Raw genomic sequence first — 27,314 nt, 5'->3', positions numbered from 1 at the left:
GAATCTTATCTTTTGAATGCACATCCTTTGACTGAAAGGAGCACAAAGTTCAAAAGGCACTTCAAAAATGCTTAACTCCATACCATGAAATTTACTAAGATCTATCATGCAAAAGCAAACAAACTCAGATTACTGATTTTCTAAAGAGAGCAGAAGATACACAAAATCTAGATGCAGCAGAAAAAAGTTTAGAAGGTGAAGATATTTTGCAACAGAAAAAACGTTCTCGTTTGATTGTGCCTAGCAGCGATGAAGAGGAAGAAAACATACATTATCTGACATATTATGTATCACAGTTTGTAAGACGGTTGTTCAGTTATTACTATTTTTAATAAGAATTAAGTTTTTGATAGTTATAAAAAAAATGGTGTATTTTTGTTAGCTTTTGGAATGTAACCCCCCTTTTTGTACTGGTTCTTAGTTCCTTATAACACGGTATCGCACTACACGAGATTTTATAGAACCTAACTACCATGTTATATGAGGGTTACCTGTATTTTGTTTTATTGCATAAAATAATAGCTAGATGAAATATAAAATAAATAGTCTAAGATTTTAGTTTATTTACCCACTTAGCTGGAACCCTGTCATATTTGATACACCGAAAAACAGTAATGCTTGTGGATTTAGAGAACTGGTGTGAATTCGCATATTTCTCCAGTATGATTATTCCTCCAGTATAATTGACCGGTATGATTATTCCTCCAGAAGTAAATAATTCTTTACACACTATGTATGTCAAAACATTATTTCTTTGGAAACAACATTGAGTTTTCATTTCCTTCTTTTTACAGCTGCTTGTGGTCTCCAATTTTTGGGTACTAAATAATAAAATCCCAACCAACTGTACAGGAGTTGGTTGGGATTTTATTTTTAATGATGCTCCCTTCTAAACAACTGATTGGGATAAAAGTATCACACACCTGCTGCTATCATTTTTTTGCCTACATAGTAGATGGATAAAGATATAAGTATTTTTAGATTAATCATTCAGTAACCTGGAATATTTGATATGGCATTGCTCTTTCTCTTGGAACCAGAATTATTAGATTTCTACTATATATCTTATTTTCTGGAGCATAAATTTATTACTATAATTTTTCTGCAATGTCCAAAACAATTTATTTCTCTAATTTTTTAAATAATAAAATTTCACAGAGACATTGTTTATTATATGTTTATTTCAATAGGCTGTGCACCTCCACCTGGGTATTATGATCCAAAATATGCTGACGAAATTCCCACTGCAATTATTCATAAGCTAGATCGTTTTAAAGTACCAAAAGGTAACTCTTTTGTATTATATTTCATTTTTTCTATAATGTAACTGGCCATGGAATATAATCAATATCTATAATGATAATGGAATAGTGAAGAAAATTGCTTTTAGCTTTTTATAAGTCAAATGAATATATGCACTCATATTATACAGCAGTAATAGCCAGCTGATTATTACTGCTGTGTAATACGAATGCATATATTCATTTTACATATTAATAAACCTCAGATTAGGCCTGCAGACCAATCCAGATTAATATGCAGTTCTGTTTGCAGTATTTCACACTGTTGCCAGAATGCTTAGGGTTTTCGATCATTTTGTTTAGAGTATTACATCATCCATTATTTATTCATTCATTATTAGATTTGAACCTAACATGCTCCTCAGTTGGTTACTAATCATTTCATAATGCCACTATTAAAAAATCTGAAACCAGAATCATTATAAAGTTTAGAACATAAGTTACTAATTTTAATTGGGAACTTATGTTCTAAATGCAAAGTAAATGACATAAGAATAATTCCAGTCCATTTTTGTGTATGAATTCATTAGAAATTCATAGGTAGAATATTCATTACCAAACAGTAATCTTTGGCCATGTAAAGCTGCATTCAACCACCTACAGGTGATTATGGTTGTACAGATATAACTAATTGTACAATAAAGTATTGAAGCCATCATGCTATTTAGCACAGCAGTGTTGCCTTAAAATATTTTGTAGTAGCTAGGAATTTGTGTTTAAAATGCAGTTATTAAGATGATAATGTTTTCTTTAAATGTCATTCCCCTATAGATATTTCTTGAGCAGCATGAGGTAAACTGTTAATTAAAGATAATAAAGCACTCAAACTTACATTGGTTTAATTACATTAATTTCCGATTTGGAAATATGTACATAATAGTGTCAAATAATATTTCATGGTATTTTCTTCACATTTTCTTACATTTTCTTTCTTACATTTTCACCTGTCTTTGCAATATCTCCATCACAAACGGTCATTTAGGTCACAAAAATAACACAAAATGTTTGATTCCAGTATGTGCATAGTTCCAAATTGGAAATAATGTAATTAAACCAACATAGGCTTGAATGCTTTATTATCTATTATCTTCAAATAAGGCATTGCCCTATGTCTGCATTTGTACCCCCTTCCCCAACATATATCTGCACTAAGCCCTTTTCACACCTGCATACTTAGATACTCTGTAGATTATATTTTTCCTAAGGGATCACTGTTGCAGGACAGCAAGACAACTTATATACTGTTGTCTAAAACTAATACTAAAATGTTATAATGAAATTTTTAAAAAAAATCAGTAGTTAATTACAGTTTTATTTAAGAAGCAACAAATTAAAGTTTATGTGTAAATTTTTACATTCATTCTGCTTATTCCATGTAATTTCCACTCAGTCTGCATTAAACATTTTCATTTAAAGTTATTCCATTTCTACTGTATGTCTGAATATTCAATAATATGGCCTTGTATGTGTGTTGCCTTAGTACCCAGTTTACTCTATCTGTTTGATCATGTTTTAACATGCACACACACACGAATGAATTTTGTGAATTTTTAATGTGTTATTTTTTTTCTTCTTGTGCTGTGTAGGGCCTTTTTCTTTGTCATGTATATTTATGGTTTACCCAATTATTTGCACACACATGAATGAATTTTGTGAGTGAGGCACTCCAGTGAAGTAAACCAGTGCCCTACTTGATTTCTATAAGTTAATTAGTCTTTTAAGTACTAGATGAATATGGGCCTCTGACAGAAGATTCCTGACTTGGTGCCACAATTTTTGTATGAAAATAGTAGATGGTGACAAAGATGATCTTATTTGAAGTTATTGCTTAGATAATATAATTGCATAGAGATGGTAATCTACTTTCAGTGTTAAGAATTGGTAAGATAAGTGCAAACTGCATCTAATATTTATGTATATGTTGGTATATTTGTATGTGCAGTTTTATTTATAATGTTGGTATATTTGTATGTGCAATTTTATTTATAATGTTGGTTAACGTCTTTAGAATGAATAGCAGCTTGGGTTTGAATCTAATTTTAAGTGCTGTTAACATTACCAATATAGAAATGAAACAAGGAGTAGATTTAAGCCTTAAGGGATAGTGTACACAAAAACAAATTCTAGACCTAAATAAGAACAGTATAGTATATGTAACTAGGAGGATAGTTAAACATCCTGTTGTGTAAGTTGTTGAAGAAGTTTATTAAAATTAGAACTGTTTAACAAAGGATTGAATTGTAAGATCTGATTACATCAGATCATAAGGAATAAATGCTGAGGTTATTGTATAGGTAGTTGGGATTTAGAAATTGTAACTCCAAAAATTTTGTTTGAATTAAATATAGAATGTTGTTTTTTATAAATAGTTGTATTTATGTGCCTCCATCTACTGCTCACATAGTTGGAACAAACCCAAAGTCAAAAGATAATCTTTTGATACGCAAATGCCCTCTTTGAAGAACACCCTAGTAGAACACCCTAGCTTATCTTCAAATAAAGTGAAAATTTGTGCCTTCACAATCTTTTGTGATTGCATAATATTAGTTTAACAATTGAAGTTTAATATTGACAAATGCAAAGTACCGCATATGTATAGTAGTAATCCCAGATTAATATTATTTTAACAATTGAAGTTTAACATGGACAAATGCAAGGTACTGCATATAGGTAATAGTAATCCCTGATTAACATACTAACTGTGTGGTACTACACTCAGGGGAATGGAGAGTGAAAAAGACCTGGGATAATTGTGCAGCCAGATATGAAGTTCTCTGAGCATTGCAGACAGGCTGCCATTACAGCTAATGGGGTTTGTCAATTATATACAGGAATTTTGCCAGCAGGGATAAGGAGATGATTATCCCATTGTATACGGCAGTGGCAAGATTAAATCTTGAGTACTGCATACAGGTCTGGAGGCTTCGTTTTGGGTAAATATGCTGGAATGGGTGCAGAGAAGGGCAACGAGAAGGACTAAAAAGGTACTCTTAACAAGAAAGTCTTCAGTTCTGCAAATTGCAACATCTGGAGACTAGGCACCTCTGAGGTGATCTGATCGAGGTGTTTGAGGCTTTGAATGAATTGGGTAAGCTCAATGCTGGTGGCATCATTTCTCTGCTCATACTACACACATGGGGGGGGAGTATAAATTTAAATTGAGGAAGGATGATTTCAGGATAGATGTGCAGCAGTTTGCTTTCGGCCCAGTGGGTAGTTATTTGTTGGAACAAACTTATATCTGCTGTTGTGAATGTTGCCAGTTTGAATAAATTCTAGAAGAATTAGATAAACTGTTGAAGGGGATAGACAGGTGATATGTGATTTTTTTTTTTTGCTAATGCTTTATAACAGTGTTTCCCAAACTGTTTTAGTCATGGAACACTTTTTATCTCACAATATATTTATGGAACACTTGTATATTTGCGGAACACTTATGAAACACAAGTTTAGTGGGAGCCAAAGAACTGTTTGCTAATATTTTATTACATACGACGCACTGAGCATCAGGAGAATCTTTATTTCAAACACTTTTTTTTTTTTTTTTTTTTTTATGAAAACCCCAAACATGAGAGGTATTAGAACCTATAGTACTTAGTACCGTGCTTGGGTTGGAGGTTGAGAAGACGAAAGAAGATATTTGTTTACATTAGCTGAAATGTAAAGCTGAAATTCAAATGACTGTCATCATACTTTCGTTTTGGTCTTTCATTAGTTGGTTCCTGTGTTTTCAATTCAAATTTTTGGGAAACAAAAGGCTGCGATTGTTCATCTTCACTTTGAAGTGTGACAATATTGTGTTCGGTTTTTCAACTACAAATCCATAGTCATTTATTTTAATAATAATATTTTGAAATACTGATAATTATCAAAAAAAAATTTATACATACAAGGAAGTGAGTTTAGTTATGATATCGGTTCACTTCCCCCTCTTCTTCAACCCGTGTACACCAGGCTAAAATGCATATACGAATGCCATTAGATCACTGTATTGCTACTTTTTCATAGATGTCATTACCTCTGCGCATACTTCTCTATGCAAAAGCCCACCAAAATAGTGTTCCGCAGTCTATTTGATTATTAGTCTATGCCAGTATATTAAATAATGTTAAAAATTATAATTATACAAAAGTGGTATATGCTACAAATATATAAAATTAATTTATTTTATTTTATTTTTTTAATTATTAATTATGATTTTTCATGAACACTTGTTCACATCTCACTGAACACTAGTGTTCCCTGGAAAACAGTTTTGGGAAACGCTGCTCTTATAAGCTTGCTTTCTTGTATTAGAGTAAGCTAATATATTTACATCTTGCTCTTGGGTATTGTGTGGTTGAAGCTGTGGTGAAGAAAACGCAGGTTATGAACTAAGCATGGTCTTGCACTTCTTGTAATGATTTCTATTAATTTTTTTTATTATGGTGAAAAAAAAACAAAAAAACTTGACTGTGGATAACATAGAGAGTAGTGACCGAAGATCGGTGTATACATTTCATTTACAAGAATATAAATACAGATTAATGCTTGAAAAGCTTGCATTTATATGCTGTTAGTGTGATTAGAGCTCTGTAACCTTACCAGTATTATACTTCTTTATGATCCATCATGACTACTTCCTGTTGTACTTTGTCAGACAGTTTGCCTCTATGTTGAGGTCTTTCTAACAACCTCTAGAATGCTGTTATTGCTCTCTTCTTACCCAGATATAAAACTCTTCAGATACATACTTATATATAGTTGACCCTTGAACAACACGGGTTTGAACTGTGCGGGTCCACTTAAATATATTGGAAAATTCTTTTGAGATTTGCGACAATTTGAAAAACTCACAGATGAACCGCATAGCCTCTATAGCCTATATATATATATAAAGATATATATCTTTGTATATAATAGCTTAATTCTTAATTTTTGTATGCATAAACTCGAGAGAAGCAAAAAGTATAAAAAATCATATTAAGTAAATACAGCAATACCCCCGCATAGCACTAATTGGTACTGAAACTGTTCTGTGTTATGTGAAACAGTGCTGATTGAGGTATAATTGTAATGGGTTTTAATTGAATGCGAAACAGTCTATAAACAAATTATAATAATTCTGTAAGCAATTTGTGCTTGATAGCCAGTTAAAAGGATTTGAATTAAAAAATTTTTTACAAAAATTGTATTAATTTGTATTAATGAAAAGGAAACATCATGAGAGATGAGAAAAAAAGCTTTATTGTTTATTTAGGTATTTCAATAAAAAAAAGTCTGGTGAAGCTGTCTCTACTTTTTCTCGGCGCACAAATCTTTCTAGCATCGAATCCCATCTTGTAAAATTTGTTGTATTGTGATGCTATGTTCAACATCCGGATCTCCATTCATAATCACCTCACAGGCCATGTTAATCCCCAAAAAAACTTTCTCCAATTCTTCTGTTGAAGATTCTTTTGGTGCCACTTCAGAATTGTTTTCCTTTTCTTCATATGCAGTTTACTCATCAATTTCAAGGAGAGTTGCATCGTCTATGTCATTTACATGTGAGTTAATGCAGTTACGTACAGTGTCCAAAGTTTTGAATCCCAAGTCTTTACCAGTCTTCACAGTGTCATCGGTAATTGTCTGAATTTACGATTCAAAACCAGTGAAATCATTTGCCAAATGGGGCAGAACGTGCTGCCAAGCAGAATGCATGTTGTTGCAGTGATTTCTAGCCAATATGCAAATATATTTTCGATCATATTTAAAGGGGTAAAAATTAATTATGAAATGAAGTTATGAAAAGCTATCATGTCATCTCATCAGGATGGAATTAAGAGTACTGAACACTGTTGCACGTTTCCGCTGACTGCCTGAGGGGAGTGATTGGCACATGTGCATGTGAGACAATAGAGTTGGCATCGTAGCATATATGTTTGCATACCTATGCTACAACAACGCAGCATATATGTAGAGTATGTTGTCTAGGCTATTGAATGAGTTTTAATATGTACAGTAAATTTTTGACTTGAACTGAATTGAAAACCGTGTTATAGTCAAAGCCGTGCTAAGCGAGGTATTGATGTAGTATGAGATGAATTAACAACCTAATAATTGTATCCCATTTTAAAAACGGCTAGCCTACAGCTAGTCTATTATAAAAAGTTAAAATTTATCAAAACTTAGATACACAAACACTTACAGACCATACATGGTGCCATTTGCAGTTGAGAGAAATGTAAACAAACTTAAAGATGCAGTATTAAATCATAACTGCATAAAATTAACTGTAGTACATACTGTACTACTGTAATAATTTCGTAGCCACCTTCTGTTGCTATTACGGTGAGCTCAAGTGTTGCGAGTATCTGCTTAAAATGCCGTGTGATGCTAATCATCTGCGTGAGCAGTTCGTCTCTCCAGTAAATTGTGTATCACAGTAAAAAGTGATTTCTCGTGGTTCTCACGTTTTTTTTTCATCGTGTTTAGTGCAATACCGTAAACCTTGAATAACACCATGGGACCCATACGAAGTGCCATTAGTGATGAAGGAAGTGCTCCCAAAAAGCAGAGAAAAGTCATGACATTACAAAAAAAGTTGAATTGCTTCATATTTACTGTAGATTGAGAGCTGCAGTTTCCCACCATTTCAAGATAAATTAATCCAGTGTAAGGACCATTGTAAAAAAAGAAAAGGAAATTCGTGAAGCTGTCGCTGCAGCTATGCCAGCAGGTGCGAAAACCTTGCAATTTTTTGCGAAATACCTTTTTATCTCGTATTGAAAATGCAGCTTTTATGTGGATGCAGGATCGCTATAAGAAAGGCTTACCTATAGACTCTAATATGATTCGAGGAAAAGCGAAATCATTATATGACAACTTAAAGAAAAGGGGAGGTGAAGGATCTAAAGCTGGAGAATTTAATGCCAGCAAAGGATGGTTTAATAATTTTAGAAAGCGGTTTGGCTTAAAAAATGTTAAGATAACAGGAGAAGCAGCTTCTGCCAACCAAGAGGCAGCAGACGAGTTCCGAGACACCATTAAGAAAATCATTGAGGAGAAAGGATATTTGCCCGAACAGATTTTTAATGCAGATGAAAGTGCCCTATTCTGGGAAAAAAATGCCACAAAGGACATTTATTAGTAAGGAAGAGAAGCGAGCACCAGGATAGTATGTCAGCAGCAAGGATAATGATTTATTTTCTAAGTGTTGAAGCATTATGTAATATATTCTTTCGGGACCAGCAGTACTGTTCTTTGAGGTAGATATGGCTTCTTGAAGTTCGAGCATACTATGTAGTTGATGTAGGGTAAAGAAGACATGGTTCCGAAATTGACTTGAGATTTTTCAGCTGAAGCTTTAATCTTCTGAAATGACAATTCATATGCAGTCAAGGCAGACAAGTGCAAAAATATATTCACTTGGGCACATACAATCTCCATGGGAGTAGAAGGCTCCTGCCCATTCCAGTTGAAAATTGGAGAGGATAATGGGAGAGATTTTCCTTTTAGTTTCTTTATTTTTCTCCATATTATTTGTACATCACTACTTTTATTAAGGTTGCAATCAAATCCAAGAGTCTCTTTTAGCTTTCATCCTAACTTGATGGGTCTTGGATCTAAGTCTCTTGTAATCTATAAGATTAAGGTGGTTGCAGGATAGATTCCATGCTCAATTTTTTTTTTCTTTTTCTTTTTTTTATACTCTTACAATCCTCGTTCCACCAATTTGCCCAATCTGCCTTGGAAATTTTCCATTTTATGCAGTTTTCTGAGGTTGTAGAGTGGGATCAGTGCCATCGTGGTTTGATAAGCATCCAGGCAAATGCCTAGGGTGCCATTTGGGTGGGGTACTTTGCTGTTGTGCAAATAATTTAATTTTAATTTAAAAAGGGCCCCAAATGCTTGATTTGCTTAGGATGCAAAAATATCTCATGACGGCACTGAGTGGGATGTTTGAATTTTACATATTAATGGATAGCGGTCGCTATTGAGTGGATCATCAAGAGCTGTCCACTTGATAATGGGAAAGGGGGGGAGAGCAGATAGAAAGATCTATTGCAGAGGTTGTTCCTAGCATTAGTAGTGGCATATGATGCAAGAAACCAAGCATTGGCCAAAAAAAATAAAAAAATGTTCCCATTTCACTTGTCCATTTGCTCCAAACGTTTGTCAATTCTTCCTTGAATTTATATTAAGTGTCGACTTCCACAACAACACTTAGAAGTTTGTTCCAGCAATCAGCCACTTGCTGGCTAAAGGCAAACTTCCACACATATATTCTGCAACTATCTTTCCTCAATTTGAATTTATGCCCACTCAAGTGAAAAAAAATAATGGACCCAACACCGAACCCTGGGGGACTCCATTAATAATGTTCGTTCATGAAGAGCAGCGTCCATTGATTACTACTCTGTCTTTTCCCACTCAACCATCCCATTATCTATAGTAGCAACTTGACTTTAATGCCATACTGCTCCAATTTGTACAACAGTCTTTTATGTGCAGCAGTATCATAGATTTTCCTGAAATCCAAATATATGATACCAAAATAATTTTTTGCATCCAATTCTTTTGTGACCACATCGTAGTACCCAATGAAATTGGTCACACAAGATTTCCCCTTAACAAAATGATTCTATGTGTAAATTATAATTGCAATCTTGTCTAGGATATTCTGCATTGCTTCTTTTACCCGTGACTCTCTTAATTTCTGCAGAATAGAAGTTAAACTAACAGGTCTGTAATTACTCGTGTCAACCTTTGATTCCCCCTCCTTTGTGAATTGGGGATACATTTGCATGTCTCCAGTCGGTGGGAACCTCCCTTGAATCCAAGAATGCTCTCCTATTTATGGCTAAGGGTTTGATTACTTCCTTTGCTGCCTCCTTTAATATAACTTTTGGAATACTGGTATTCCAAAAACAAATATTTTTCTCAATAAATTTTGAAGAAAATTAGGTGCAATAAAGTAAGGAAAAAACAAGTATTGTAATTACTTGAATTCTTGTTTAAAATAAACTTTTATTGCAATAATAAATATTCTGGAAAAATCATTAAAATACAGTTATTCTAAAAACAAAGAAATACATAGTTACTGCGCAAAGTTTATTATGTTTAAGCATCCACACTACCTGTCCGAATAAAGTAAGCTCTTAAGAAACAGAAGCAATCAATAGTGTGATCGTTTAAAATGGATCTAATTTTGGTACGTACAGTATTTGATTAGCAGCAGAAAACGCCCTTTAGGATTCTATGCTGGATGGTGCTGTTGTACTGAGATAATCGTAGATGATCTCAGTCCATATTTTCTAGGCTTTGAACTTTTTTTAGCAAAAATAGTTAAGAGTATTTCATTAATTTCTGACTCAGGTTCATCTTTTAGAATCTCATTGGAGTCTGGCAATTTCTTATTTTGGAAAGAATTTGCAGGACACTCATGTTCTGTTCCATGTTGGTCTTCCATGGTTGAATTGTGTTCATCATTTTCTGAAGGCGAAAGATATTTTATTAAGCAAAGTATAATTTTCACTATAGTATCTTTACTGAGTCTGGGAGAGAGCAAAGAGTGGGAATAAGGAATAAAGAAGAGAGCAGAGAGTGCAGTTAAGGCTTCACATATATAAATGCAAAGAACAGAAGGACAAATCAGATTGGACCCCTTATGTAATGGACGTGGGACAGTATTAGATACCACAGCTGAAGTTGCAGATGAACTCAACACTTGCTTTGCATTGATATTTACATTAAAAAAACCCTTTGTATCAATGAGATATTATGGAAGTGAAGTTGAAAAAATGTAATTAATGATGTTGAAATTTCAAATGATTATTTAATGAGAGCTTTCGTGCCTACAGGCGAGTAAGGCTCCTATGGTTGATGGCATATACCCTATAATCTTAAACGATGCGGCAAGTGAGTGCATTGAACCATTAAGGCTAGTTATGAGAACATCACTTGATTCAGGAGAGATTCCGTTGGAGTGGTGTAAATTGGAGCATAAAGGCAATTCTAGCGTAACGCGAAATTACCAACCGGCCAGTCTAACTTCAGTAATAGGGAAAATCATGGAGGCAATGATCAAGGGTGGAATTCAGGATCATTTAGAGGGAAATGGAATTCTGTAGGATACACAGCATTAGCATGGTTTTATACCATGGGGATACATACAAATTAACACGTGACACGGACGCCTATGATAGATACAAGTTGATCTGTAACCAAGTTACAAAGGAGGTTAGGCAGGCGAAGGCAGATTACGAGAGATCCTTGGCAAGGGATGCGAAGAAAAACAGCAAAGAGTTCTTTACTTATGTAAACTCTAGAAGGAAGGGGATGAATCAGATTGGTCCACTTGAGATCGATGGGTCAACTGTTGATGACCCTGCTCGGGTAGCTAACAAACTAAATGAATATTTTGCATCGACATTCACACATGAGGAGTTATTCAGCGAGGGGAATGCCAGAGGTGTATTCAACTCTAGCAGTAAGCTAGAGAATCTTGTAATAACTGAGAGCAAAGTGGAGGAGAAATTGTTGAAGATAAACACAAGAAAGGCACCTGGGGTGGATGGGATCTATCCAGTTATATTAAAGGAGGCAGCAAAGGAGGTAAGCAAACCCTTAGCCATAATTATGAGAGCTTCCTTGGACTCAGGGGAGGTACCCATTGACTGGAGATGTGCAAATGTGACCCCAATTCACAAAGGGGGATCAAAGGCTGACACAAGTAATTATAGACCTGTGAGTTTAACTTCTGTTCCCGGAAAATTAATGGAGGCACTGGTGAAAGAAGCACTGCAGGATCATCTAGACAAGACTTCAGTTATAGCTAGGACACAGCATGGTTTTGTTAAGGGGAAGTCTTGCCTGACCAATTTGATTGGATACTATGATGCAGCCACAAAAGAACTGGATGCAGGGAATAACTTTGATATTATATACTTGGATCTTAGAAAGGCTTTTGATACTGTTGCACATGGAAGACTGCTGCACAAATTGGAGCAGTGTGGCATTGGAGGCAAGTTGCTGCTATGGATAAAGGGGTGGTTGAGGGGGAGACGACAGAGAGTGGTAATCAATGGACACTGCTCATCGTGGACTAATGTTATTAGTGGAGTCCCTCAGGGTTCAGTATTGGGGCCTTTATTGTTTTCTGTATTTATAAATGATATTGATGATGGTATATCAGGCTTAATGTCCAAGTTTGCATACGATACGAAGGTTGGCAGGGTTGTCAAGGACACTACTGACACTATGCTGCTGCAACAGGATTTGGAAAGGTTGAGCAGATGGGCTTCGAGGTGGCAAATGAAGTTTAACATTGACAAATGTAAAGTACTACATATGGGAAACAGCAACCCCAGAGCAACGTATCAACTCTGTGGTACTACACTGACAGTGGTAGAGAATGAAAGGGACCTGGGGGTGGTGGTGCAGGCAGATATGAAGTTCTCTGAGCAGTGCAGACGAGCTGCAAGAGTAGCTCATGGTGTATTGTCAATGATATATAGGAATTTTTCTAGCAGGGATAAGGAGGTGATTATTCCCTTGTATAAGGCAATGGTCAGGCCACACCTAGAGTACTGTATACAGGCCTGGAGGCCTCATTTCAGGAAGGATGTAGAGCTGCTGGAACGAGTACAGAGAAGGGCAACTAGATTGGTGAATGGGACAAAGGGGTTCTCTTACGAAGAAAGGCTTAAGTTTTGCAAATTACAGTGTCTGGAAACTAGGCACCAGCGGGGTGATCTGATAGAGGTGTACAAAGCCTTGAATGGTTTGAGCATGCTCAATGCTGATGGGATTCTTCCTCTAGCTCAGAAAAATCACCTGAGAGGGCATAAATTCAAATTGAGGAAAGACAGATGTAGGATAGATGTGCGGAAATTTGCCTTTAGCCAGCGGGTGGTTGGTGGGTGGAACAGACTTCCATCCCTTGTCGTGGAAGTTGATAGCCTAAATAAGTTTAAGGCTCAGCTGGACAGGTATTTCGAACGAACAGAGGGGTGAAGTGGAAGTGGTTATTTTTATTTATTTATGTTACTTTTTTTTTTTTTTTTTTTTTTTTTTTTTTTGGCTGATGCTGCATAAGCTTGCTTTCTTGCATCAAATGCCTCTACTAATGCTAATGCTAATGCTATAAAAGGAAAATCATGTTTAATTAATCTGGTTAGCTATTTTGACAGGGTCACTCAAGAGCTGGACTTAGAGAATAATTTCTCTGGACTTAGAGAATAGTCAAATGCAAAGCATTTGACTCAGTCTCACACGAGCAGTTGCTTTATAAGTTGGAGCAGGCTGGAATCATAGGGAAAATACTTAGATGGATAGCACGATGGCTTGAGGGCACGCAGTGGGTTGTGATAAATGTGGGTTGTTGTTCCTCAGTTTGGGTTAATGTAAGAAGTGGAGTTCCCCAAGGATCAAGGCGCCTCCAGGTGGGAAGGAGCGGCAGTGCGTAGCACACGCTTCTTGATTAGACCGGGGTCCGAGCCCGTCACCACCAAATACGGAGGATGCGGAAAGGTCAGGGAATGACCACCGCATATCCCCGGAGCAATATGGCCTTAGTTGCTAATGCTCCTAAAAACCAAATAACAAACCCCAAGGATCACTATTGGGACCACTGTTGTTTTTGATTATCTTAAATGATATCTATGAAGATTGTTGTTTTGGTTTTTAGGAGCATTAGCAACTAAGGCCATATTGCTCCAGGAATATGCGGTGGTCATTCCCTGACCTTTTCGCATCCTCCGTATTTGGTGGTGACGGGCTCGAACCCCGGTCTAATCAAGAAGCGTGTGCTACGCACTGTTGCTCCTTCCCACCTGGCTACGGAGGCGCCTGATCTCTATGAAGGGATGGAGGGCATTGAGGTCTTGCTATTTGCAGATGATGTAAAGATCAGTAGAGTAGTTAATGATCGCTGCCAAGCAGAGCTTCTTCAGAGTGACCTAGATAGACTTCCGGAATAGTCAGAAAAGTGGCAGCTATGCTTTAATTCATCAAAATGCAAGGTCTTACACCTGGGGAACAGCAACCCCAAAATAACTTATACACTTGGTGGAGTTGAAGTAAAGTCAGCAGTGGAGGAATGGGACTTGGGAGTTACGATACGGTCAGACATGAAGTTGGCCAAGAATTGTGGACAGGTTGCAATGTTGCATGGTGTTCTATTGATGATTTATCGAACATTTGCTAGAATCACCTTTATGTGACATCATAATCACATAAAGGTGATTTTATAACCTTTATGTGATTAAATTATAAACAATTATTTTTTTTAAATTAGTCTGAAAAACTGGTATTTTTTCTATCAATACTGGAAAAAAATGACCCGGATCCCGGTATTGTAAGCCCTACTTGGCACACTATGGCTATAGTTGCTGATGCACCTAATAAATCTCTAAACCAACAATAACCTCCCTTACTATCCTGTCTATCCTTTCTGTACACATTGTACTTCCCAAATTGAAATTCTGCATTCCTTATATCTGTGTGCCACCCCATCTATGATATCCCAACAATATCTGCCTTTGATATCTTGAAAAACACTTTAAATTTTGCCTACCCATGTCAACTGTGAATGCACTGTATTAGATTTCATGTATTTCCTGACTAACAGCATAACCCCTCCTCCCTTACTGTCCTTTCTGTACACATTGTACTTTATAAATTGAAATTCTGCATTCCTTATATCTGTGTGACACCCCGTCTCTGATATCCCAACAATATCTGTCTTTGACGTCTTGACCAGCACTTCAAATTTATTGAATTTATTTACTATATTCCTGGAATTGGTATACATGCATGTATACATGCACCTGTTCTTACTGCTAGTTACCCTAACACAGCCCATATATTTACTTGTAGCATGATGACTCCCAGCAGTTCTTGAAATCTCCAGCACCTTACTTTCCAGGCTGCTACTCATTCCAATAGAAGCAGTGCAAAATCACTTTCAACTCTGCCTGCAGCTATTGTTAATCTGTTACTCTGTGTATCCCTCCAAGCTAGCAGTTTTCTGACCCACCTAACACTGCCTCTATAGCATCGCCAAATAGTCTTGCACCCCTTCTATTTAAGTGTATCCCATCCCTGTTAAAACATTCTCTCCTGATAACAAGCACAGAACACACTGAAAAAAATTATACCCCATGAGTCTTGCACAATCTCTCCAGGGACAAATTGACAAGGCTGTCATCATATACTCCCTGCTATCATGTCTGGGCAGAATTGCCGACACTTTCAAATTTAACCCTAACTAGTGATTTTTTTTTTTCAGCACTGACCTGTACTTGTTAAGTAAATCTGCAGATCTCTTACTCTTTAGGTTATTAGTGCCAATGTGTATAACAATATCACTTTTTGTGCCTTTAAAAGATATCTGCTCTGTGATGTCATTAGCTTTTTCCCTGGCAGACATACCCTAGTCCTATTCCACCTATTCTTTTTGCCCTTCCTGATAATAGAGTCACCGACAACAACTACTTATGTAGGACCAGCAGAAAGCTTGATGGACCCCCAATTTAAATCCTTTGAGGAAGATGGATGTAAGTTGGTGAGCCAGTATTTAGTATGGTTAGATTTTGTCTGTTAATGAGCATTTCAATGAGTTGTCCTCTTCCATCTGCATTGGGAAAGCTCCATGCTGAATGAAGTCCAGTGAAGTTGGCTAATATACAGAAAGGGGTTGGAAACTGAGGAATAAGATTTTGAAGTTCATGAATGGTACAAGGATGATTGGGTTGCAGTTAGATTGAAACCTGTCAAAGTAATACCAATCACTATATGCATAGTAACAGCTTCAGTGGAATTTTGTAACAGAATGCATTTGCAAGTGACTCTAGGAGTATAGTTATTCATTGTTTGTGTTTAGATGCAGAAGCTGAGTTTGTTTGCTTGAGGCAGTAAATTTTCACTTTATCTCTTTTGGAAAATTAGTTTGTGTCCCCATTTCATCCTCTGTATGGATCTCCAGAATGGTTTTGGTTTCTTCTTGACTAGAAGTTTCAACAATATCCATAATGAAGGAGGCTTTGTTTTCTATTTGGACAGGTGTTACAGGAGTTGTATGAGCAGTAGGTGGTATTGACACTGTGTTTCGTTAGTCCTATCTGCAGTCTGTTTCTTTGAGAATTGAGGTACAGAAGAGAGCAAAGATTGAGCCCAATCAGAAATGGAGATGCTCAGCAGAATTGACGTCGGTCTGAACTGATACTGTATGAAATCTTTGGGAGGCTTCAGCATATGTACATCTTAGTATGTGTTGTAATTGTTTTCTTGTTTCTGAATATGAGGCTTGCTTTTCTATCATGTATTTATTTATATTTTTTTATCGTATTTCCACTATTCACGATTTTTAGAGAAAGTGCTCCTTTGATCCACAATTTGGACATACTGAGTCATCTTGACAGACCGTTTGAGTGTGTCCAAATTTCTGACACTTATAGCATCATATTAAGTTTGGAATGTATGGACGAATGCAAGAGTTCAAATTTCCAGCTTGCACTGATGAAGGTATGTTTTGGGAACTGAATGTCGATATGATGCTGCAAGTTGGAATAAGCTCACCATTTTTCATCAGCATATTTTTTTTTTTTTTGCCTGTATGACCTGATCTTGCAATTCCTGGAAAGATTCCTACTCTTAGATGTTCATCAAGTCCCACCCTGAAATTATACCTCAGGAGGTATTAAGTGTGGCCTGTAGGAACATAACTGGAACTCCACCAAATGAGGTGAGCTTGAGAACAGACTCAGACTGTTTGTGGCTGGTGGTCTCAACCAGCAGGTCTCAGATTTAAGTCTTTGCACCATTTTCAGGGAACCAGCTACACTTTCTAGATATTTCTCTATGAGAAAAGGCAATAGATTGCCTATGGACTGGTTTGTTAAAAAATGTAGTCAGGAAACTTGGATTTGCTATTCAGGGAGCATCTGTCTTCAGTTTCTTTTGGTTGGTTAAATCATTGTCAGGTTGATGCAAATCCATAGAATTTGGATTTGCAGTCTTAATCGGTGGAAAATTGTTTCAGGAGCAGTGACACAAAGTGACCAAGCAAATGAGTTATTTTGTTAGAACTGTTAGAAAAAGAAATAGAAAGGTGGAGTTCCTTTCTGGGTCTTTGCCTACTTCTTGCAGTGTGAAAGAGTTAATTTATAAGTAAAGAAAAAAGGTAGTTAAAACAAAATAGAATTATTCACTTAAGTCTCTTTGGAGATGCACAGAAATCACTTGGTCACAGAATGCTTGGCACCCAAGGCCTGTTTGAGTAGAGCAAAAGTTAAGACAACTTAGGAAGTGCATTGCATTTCAGGCACATTCAGTTTTAATTTATTGAATTTTTTTCTTTTTCTGTGATTAATAGCATTAGCATTAGCATTAGTAGAGGCATTTGATGCAAGAAAGCAAGCTTATGCAGCATCAGCCAAAAAAAAAAAAAAGTAACATAAATAAATAAAAATAACCACTTCCACTTCACCCCTCTGTTCGTTCGAAATACATGTCCAGCTGAGCCTTAAACTTATTTAGGCTATCAACTTCCACGACAAGGGATGGAAGTCTGTTCCACCCACCAACCACCCGCTGGCTAAAGGCAAATTTCCGCACATCTATCCTACATCTGTCTTTCCTCAATTTGAATTTATGCCCTCTCAGGTGATTTTTCTGAGCTAGAGGAAGAATCCCATCAGCATTGAGCATGCTCAAACCATTCAAGGCTTTGTACACCTCTATCAGATCACCCCGCTGGTGCCTAGTTTCCAGACACTGTAATTTGCAAAACTTAAGCCTTTCTTCGTAAGAGAACCCCTTTGTCCCATTCACCAATCTAGTTGCCCTTCTCTGTACTCGTTCCAGCAGCTCTACATCCTTCCTGAAATGAGGCCTCCAGGCCTGTATACAGTACTCTAGGTGTGGCCTGACCATTGCCTTATACAAGGGAATAATCACCTCCTTATCCCTGCTAGAAAAATTTCTATATATCATTGACAATACACCATGAGCTACTCTTGCAGCTCGTCTGCACTGCTCAGAGAACTTCATATCTGCCTGCACCACCACCCCCAGGTCCCTTTCATTCTCTACCACTGTCAGTGTAGTACCACAGAGTTGATACGTTGCTCTGGGGTTGCTGTTTCCCATATGTAGTACTTTACATTTGTCAATGTTAAACTTCATTTGCCACCTCGAAGCCCATCTGCTCAACCTTTCCAAATCCTGTTGCAGCAGCATAGTGTCAGTAGTGTCCTTGACAACCCTGCCAACCTTTGTATCGTCTGCAAACTTGGACATTAAGCCTGATATACCATCATCAATATCATTTATAAATACAGAAAACAATAAAGGCCCCAATACTGAACCCTGAGGGACTCCACTAATAACATTAGTCCACGATGAGCAGTGTCCATTGATTACCACTCTCTGTCTTCTCCCCCTCAACCTGGGCCCCGAGTGCCAAGCGTTTCTAGTGATCAGGCGATATCTCTGCGATTATAAAGCGATTTCTAAAGTGATAGTGATACACGTTTATAGAGTTTAAAGAAAATTCTCTATTGTACATATATATATATAGTTGCTGAAAAGTACCAGCACAAAGAATCCTAAGAAAGGAAAGACACCTTTCTTTTATTTATTTTCTAGTTTACTAACTACTAATCAACTTCCGCTTGGTCACTAGGTGGCACCGCTCCTGCCTCCCCGTGGCGGGGCCGGAAACCTGGGAGGAAAAGCTCTCACTCCCAGGGCTAAAAGGAGCAAACATGAATGATCCAAACATCACAACCACAGATCCCAAAGATCCGACTCCTTTGAGTCGGAAAAATGAGGATAATGAGACAAATGTTACCAAAAGACAAAAAAAGGAGATAACATCGCTTCATGCACCTACCTTTCTAGTCCTCCACTCAACATCAGAACAGCCATTGGGAAAACTGTCGCCATTTGTAATACAAAAATGCCTAGAAAGTGTAGCTGGAACACCAAAAAATGTCAAGAGACTGAAATCAGGCGACATTTTAGTCGAGACAGCCAGTGCCAAACATGCAGAAAGACTGCTTCAGATGAGAACTTTTGGAGGGATCCCAGTAGCAGTCTCTCCCCATAACAGCCTAAACACATCAAAAGGAGTAATTTCTGAATGGGACCTTATTAGTGTCTCAGAAGAAGAAATTAAAAATGAGCTAGAAGATCAAGGCGTCATTGCGGTGAGAAGGATTAATGTTACTAGAGATGGTATACTTACTCCAACTAGAAATTTGATACTGACCTTTAACACTCCCAAACCACCTACATCGGTAAAGGCCGGGTACCTAAATTGTAACATCAGACCATACATTCCGAATCCTCTCCGCTGCTTTAAATGCCAAAAGTATGGTCATTCACAAATGGCATGCCGTGGAGTCTCTATCTGTTCCAACTGTGGATCTCAAGATCATACCAATCAGAACTGTCCAGCCGAGCAACCAAAGTGTCCAAATTGTAAGGGGGATCATTCCGCCTATTCTAAGAACTGCGAATTCTGGAAAAGAGAAAAGCAGATTCAACGATATAAAGTAGAACACTCCGTAACATACCAAGAAGCTAAGAGAACTGTACTCCCGACTATTTTAAACAGACCTTCCTATGCACAGGTCATAAAGAAATGGCGTACAATAGAGACGCAAACAGATTTCACGATTCCCCCAAAGAAGTCTATTTCAGACTGGGCACGAGGTCTACTTCTCACATCCCAGCCAAAACAAAAAGAGAAAGTCACAAACACACCACTATCTGTACCTCCGAATGCAAAACACACAGAAACAAAAGCCACAGAAAAACGTAATGTCATAAGCCAGAAGCCAACAGAACAAATGGATACAGAATTGACCAATCAAGCAGAGGAATCAGTACTAGAGATTTTTGCGGAAGAAGAGATGGATACCGGCAAACCATATTTTCCAAAGGAAAAACATAAACTTGAAAAGCTTAAAGCAACAGCTAAGAAACAGTCTGACACTTTCTCGAAAACCAAATAATGGGGATTATAATCCAATGGAACTGCAGAGGTTTCCGCACTAATATACATGATATATATGATCTGATTGCACAGCATACCCCGCTGTGTCTTTGCCTGCAAGAAACGTATCTCAGACCTCAAGACTCTCCCACAGTAAAGAACTATATCACATACCGTAAAGACAGAGTAACAGGTGGCACGACCCATGGTGGTGTGGCAATTTTGGTAAAATCACACATTCCTTCCCAAGTTCTTCCACTAAACACAACCCTTGAGGCGGTTGCAGTACGCATAGCCATTAAATCTCTCATAACCATTATAACAATTTACGTTCCCCCAAACCAAGAATTACAACAACAAGACTTGGAAGATATATTAACTCAGTTACCTCCACCCTACTGTATACTGGGAGACCTCAATGGACACAGTCCTATGTGGGGAAACACAGCCATAGACCGGAGAGGAAAACAGATCGAAAAATGGATAGAACAGAATGACTTAACCCTGTTGAATGATGGCACACATACATACATGCATCTTCCATCGGGAAACAGCACAGCTATTGACCTATCATTATGCTCTCCAACATTATTTCCAATACTTGATTGGTCTGTACACAGAGATCCTCTCAGCAGCGATCACTATCCAATAATCATTTCCATGATATCAGGAACCACATGTCAGTCACGTAGAAATCCCAAATGGAAAGTAAATGAAGCAGATTGGGAACAGTATAAATCCATTGTAAAATTAGATGCAGATATTATCAAGCAAAAGCCTTTAGATGCAGCAGTACAATATGTAACAAATAAACTAATCCAAGCTGCTGAGCAGACTATTCCAAAAACATCACCACACCTTCCAAGACATCCAAAACCATGGTGGAATGAAGAATGTTCACACGCTAAAAGAGAGAGAATTAAAACCTGGAATAATTTCCGAAGATGTCCCACTACAGAGAACCTAGTATTATTCAAAAAGGCACGAGCGCGAGCCAGGTACGTTAGAAGAGCCAGTAGCAAAGCATCCTGGATAAAATTTGCATCCACTTTAACAAGTCCCACACCATCTCAAACTGTCTGGAATAAAATCAGAAAAATGAATGGCAGATACCAGATTAATCCACCCCCAATCCTAAACTGGAATGGACAAATCACCGCACAGCCTTCAGAAATAGCCAATGCACTGGGTGAAACCTTTGCCAAAACATCAGCAACCACATCATATACTCCTAATTTTCAAACATACAAGGCAAGAATAGAAAAACACAAACTGAATTTTTCCACAAGAAATGACGAACAGTACAACCTTCCGTTAACTTTCCATGAATTAAAAACAGCTCTGTCGCAGACAAAGCAAAGCGCTGTAGGACCAGACCAAATTCACTACATGATGATAAAGGAACTTGACCACCAATCCCAAATGGCATTACTTGAACTGTTCAACAAAATCTTTCTAGAAAACCAGTTTCCACATAGTTGGCATCATGCAATAATTCTGGCCTTCCCAAAACCGGGAAAGGATCTTTCCAATCCACGCAACTACCGTCCAATTGCTTTAACAAGTTGCCTAGGCAAAGTTATGGAAAAAATCATCAACGCTCGTTTAATGTGGTATCTGAACAGTAATAATCTTCTCGACCCGGCACAGCATGGTTTCAGGAAAAATCGCTCAACACTAGACCTACTTATAAAACTAGAAAACAGTATACGGAATGCCTTCATCCGCAAGGAACATCACGTCATGATCTGCTTTGATATAGAAAAAGCTTACGATACGGCATGGCGTTATGGAATCCTACAAAACCTACACCTCCTTGGTTTACGTGGACATCTTCCTAAATATATCCAAAATTTCTTGCAACACAGGACATTCCAAGTTAGGCTGCAGACAATCCTTTCAAAGGTTTTCATCCAAGAAGAAGGAGTGCCTCAGGGGTCTGTGCTTAGCACTACCCTGTTCGCTATTAAAATAAATACAATAACCGAGCACATTCCAAGAATCGTTGACGCTGCTTTATACGTTGACGATTTCAGCATTTCCTATCACTCTCAGAATATGCGAAGTATAGAACGTCAGCTACAAGGAACAATAAACAAAATAAGCAAATGGGCTCAAACAAATGGCTTCCGGATTTCCACACAAAAAACTGCGTGTATACACTTCTGTAGAAAACGAAACCTACACCCTGATCCCGAATTGAAACTTGACGGACATATTATCCCAGTAATACCAAGCATAAGATTCTTAGGACTTCTTTTGGATAAGAAACTAACATTCCTTGATCACATTAAACAACTCAGGCTTTCTTGCTTAAAGAAATTAAACATTCTCAAAGTTCTTTCCGCAACAACTTGGGGAGCAGATCGATATACACTTCTCAAACTTTATCGATCTATAGTTCGTGCTAAACTAGATTATGGAGCAGCTGTTTACGACTCGGCTAAACCAAGTGCTTTGAGATGGTTAGACCCCATACACCACAGTGCACTCCGTATAGCACTCGGCGCTTTTCGAACTTCACCTGTACAAAGCCTTTATGCAGAAGCCCATGAACCTTCATTACAGCTTAGACGACAGAACTTGTTATTGCACTATGCCGTCAAGATAAAATCTATCAGTGATCATCCAAATAGAGACTTTCTGTTTTCATATAACTGGGAAAACATATACCAAGCCCATCCACGGATGAATCGACCTGCCAACATCCGTCTGAAAGATTTACTGCTAAGCCGAGAGCTTGATTATGACAACGTGGCTACTGCAATTGCACAGACCATTCCACCATGGTGCATAGTTCAACCCATATATGATATGTATTTTCAAACCTGGGGGAAAAACACTCTATCCAGAAAAAACTACCAGCAGTTATATGCAGCATACAAAGAACAATATCCAAATCACACTTTCATATATACAGATGGGTCTAAATCAGAGACTTGTGCAGGAGCTGCAATTCATTTTGAGGATCGTACCTTCATCCAACAACTCCCAAAAGAATGCAGTATTTTTACTGCTGAATTACAAGCCATTTCAATGGCTATAAACCACATCAAACATAAACAGATAGCAAACAGCATTATTTTCACGGACTCGCTTAGCTCTGTTACTGCCTTGCAGAACGCAAATACCAAAGGACATCCAATCCTACAACATATCCAATTTTCAGTATCAAAGGTATTACAAAGAAAGCACAATATCAGATTCTGCTGGATCCCAGGCCACACAGGAATAACTGGAAACGAAAGAGCAGACAAAGCAGCAAAAGAAGCTTCCACATCTGATTATGCCTTTCATACAATGCCATATACAGATTACAAATCCTTGATCCACCAAAGCAGTATAAAACAATGGCAAAAACACTGGCTAGATCAGACTAACAACAAACTTCGCCTAATAAAAGAAACACTTCGACCATGGTCTACTAGCTTCCGATCGAATAGACAGGAAGAAGTGATCCTCGCTCGATTGCGAATCGGGCATACACATATGACACACTGTTACCTACTCAGAGGTGAAGATCCCCCTCAATGCCAAAACTGTCAAGTTCCGCTGACTATACATCACTTCATGGTGAACTGCCCAAAATTTCATAGAGAACGTCAAAGAGCCTTTCAATCAATAATGAATAAACAAAACAATCTCATGCTTAAAACAATTTTAGATGACCGGCCAAATAGAACCGAAGTTTTCTCCTTCCTCAAGTTAACTGGATACTTTCAAAACATATAAAATTAAAAGTACACCTTTTATAGAGAAACTACACAATATATATAGCAAAGTCTTGGTTCTGCCATAAACCACAAGTAAAGTGAAAAAATGCTGATATACAAAACTCTCCTACCTAGGCTAGGCGCATTATAGCCTAAGCTGCTCTTGCGCCAATAGCTTTCAAATAACAACAACAACAACCCCCTCAACCACCCCTTTATCCATAGCAGCAACTTGCCTCCAATGCCACACTGCTCCAATTTGTGCAGCAGTCTTCCATGTGCAACAGTATCAAAAGCCTTTCTAAGATCCAAGTATATAATATCAAAGTTATTCCCTGCATCCAGTTCTTTTGTGACTGCATCATAGTATCCAATCAAATTGGTCAGGCAAGACTTCCCCTTAACAAAACCATGCTGTGTCCTAGCTATAACTGAAGTCTTGTCTAGATGATCCTGCAGTGCTTCTTTCACCAGTGCCTCCATTAATTTTCCGGGAACAGAAGTTAAACTCACAGGTCTATAATTACTTGTGTCAGCCTTTGATCCCCCTTTGTGAATTGGGGTCACATTTGCACATCTCCAGTCAATGGGTACCTCCCCTGAGTCCAAGGAAGCTCTCATAATTATGGCTAAGGGTTTGCTTACCTCCTTTGCTGCCTCCTTTAATATAACTGGATAGATCCCATCCACCCCAGGTGCCTTTCTTGTGTTTATCTTCAACAATTTCTCCTCCACTTTGCTCTCAGTTATTACAAGATTCTCTAGCTTACTGCTAGAGTTGAATACACCTCTGGCATTCCCCTCGCTGAATAACTCCTCATGTGTGAATGTCGATGCAAAATATTCATTTAGTTTGTTAGCTACCCGAGCAGGGTCATCAACAGTTGACCCATCGATCTCAAGTGGACCAATCTGATTCATCCCCTTCCTTCTAGAGTTTACATAAGTAAAGAACTCTTTGCTGTTTTTCTTCGCATCCCTTGCCAAGGATCTCTCGTAATCTGCCTTCGCCTGCCTAACCTCCTTTGTAACTTGGTTACAGATCAACTTGTATCTATCATAGGCATCCGTGTCACGTGTTAATTTGTATGTATCCCATGCATTTTTCTTCTCTGCCATATGCCTCATTAGTTCATCTGACAACCATTTAGGCCTAAACCTTGAACAATATTTCTTAGTTGGTATGTAAAGCCTAGTAGCTTCCACGATAAGTTCTTTGAATGCTTCCCATTTTGAATTTGCTGTTGGCAATATCATCAGTTGATCCCACTGTATAGAATTTAAATACTGTCTCAGTCCATTGTAGTCGCCTTTACGAAAGCAATACCCCTTCCCTTTACCCCTAATGGTAGTTACCTCTTTGAGTAACTCCCACTTCAGCACACTGTGATCACTGCCACCAAGTGGTTCATTTATCTGCAGATTCTGAATGCATGAAGAATCACTACTGATAATCAAATCAAGAGTATTACTCCCTCTAGTTGCCTCCCGAACATGCTGATGTAGAAAACAATCATCCAATAAATCCACAAAAGCCTTGCTACTGTGTGAGTGACCAGCCCCCAAATTCCAGTCAATATCTGGGAAATTAAAATCCCCCATTATAAGACTCTCTGATTTACTGGCCCACTCTATTTCTCCGAACAATTTCTTATTATACTATTATAATAGAAGTTAAAAGTAATTATAATAGAAGTTATATTAGTTATACCTATATAATAGAGTTATACCTATTATAAGTTATACCTATTATAATAGAAGTTAAAAGTAATTATTTTCACTTCACTGTAATAATATTCACTAAAATATAATACTTTACTTATTTTCTCTCTGTATTTTAATAAAAAAAAAACCTGTATTTTGCAGATCTTCCATGATTTAATAAAATAAAGAGATAGCAACATGTGCCTCAGATAATAATATGGCATCAACAATTTTGTAATGTACATTCTTTACCTTGTTGCTTTTAATAAAAATTGAAATATAATATGAGAGCTTTTCAATAAAGTGATCATAAATTTTCATGAATATCTGTACTGCTTGCTATTTCTAGCTGAGCTGCAGAATTTAGAACAAACCATGCTACATCACATAGCAAATGTGCAGTTAACTCGTGCACATGGGGTGACCATGGCAGTTGGTCAAGTTTATGCCTATTCGGTTTCGCCTATGTAACAATGGACATGACCCATGTGGAACAGTATGCCACTCAAGTTTTGTTTCTAACTCAAGAAAACATCAGCTGAAGTGTATGAAATGTTAAAGAGACTTAGGGTGAATCTATGCTTCCATATAGCACAGCTAGCACATGATTCAATCAAAAAAATTGGTGGTCCTGGAGCTCCACCACTGCTGTCACCACAGAAACCATAAACACTGCTTCTGTAATCATGAGAGAAGATTGTTGTATAACAGAAGGCAACTGCAGGGATGTTGAGAATATCAGCACAAAACATGCACGGTATTGTTCCTGACCATTTGCATGTGACCTTGTGTTTGTGCGCTCTGGGTTCCAGGACTACTCGCACCTGAACAACAGCAAGCTCGCATGGATGTTTGTCAGAAGCTGCAAGAGATGGTTACTGAAGATGGTTCTGTACAAGGAGATAATAATGGATGAAATATAGTTTCATCGTTTTGGCCCAGAGAATAAGCAGCAAAGTTCTGTTTGGAAGTCTATGTCAGTAGTTCCCAAACTATTGAGATCTATGGACCCTTTCAGAAATAAAAAAAAAAAAAAAAAAAAAATTCATGGACCCCCTTCAAAAATCAAAAAACGGACCCCTATAATATATAACATATGCACATGTTATATATATATATATATATATATAATAAGATACACAGACAGTTAAAAGCAAAAGGATATTTTTATTTATATATTATCGTCATCACCATCATCAGCCATTTTCAATCCACTGCAGGATGAAGGCCTCTCCAGCTCCTTCTGCTTCGCACAATGGCCATCCATTTACTACCCACAAACTCATGAATTTCATCTGTCCATCTCCGTTGTTGTCTTCCAGGTTTTCTTCTAGCTCCTCTTGGGTACCATTCTGTTATTTTCTTAGTCCATCTGTCATCGTGTCTTCGAGCTATGTGTCCTGCCCAAGACAATTTTATTTCTTTAGTTTTGATTAGGCAGGAAACTTGAGTTTCCTGCCTAATCCACGTGTTTCTCTTCTTATCTAACAGTCTTATTCCCAATATAATTCGTTTCATTCTTCGTTGTGTAGTTCTCAGCTTCTCTTCCATTCTTTGGTGAGTGCCCAAGTTTCACTTCCATAAGTCATGGTGGGGAGTATACACTGGTTCATTATTTTACATTTCAGA

At 37.6% G+C, this 27,314-nt stretch overlaps 1 protein-coding gene across 1 annotated transcript in view; it reads left to right on the top strand.

Moving 5' to 3' along the window:
• Positions 1 to 27,314, top strand: part of LOC150088061 (uncharacterized) — a 309,524-nt gene that overhangs the window by 32,596 nt on the left and 249,614 nt on the right. The window contains exon 2 of the mRNA XM_090369999.1: positions 1,191 to 1,286. Coding sequence (XP_090226125.1) covers positions 1,191 to 1,286 — 96 coding nt within the window. The remainder of the gene's footprint in view (positions 1 to 1,190; positions 1,287 to 27,314) is intronic.

The sequence above is a fragment of the Mastigoproctus giganteus genome, chromosome 3 (assembly GCF_048544385.1).
Source record: "Mastigoproctus giganteus isolate SK-2022 chromosome 3, ASM4854438v1, whole genome shotgun sequence".
NCBI classification, from domain to species: Eukaryota; Metazoa; Arthropoda; class Arachnida; order Uropygi; family Thelyphonidae; genus Mastigoproctus; species Mastigoproctus giganteus.
Note: the sequence above shows the minus strand (reverse complement) of the source record. Positions and strands in the feature narration are given on the sequence as shown.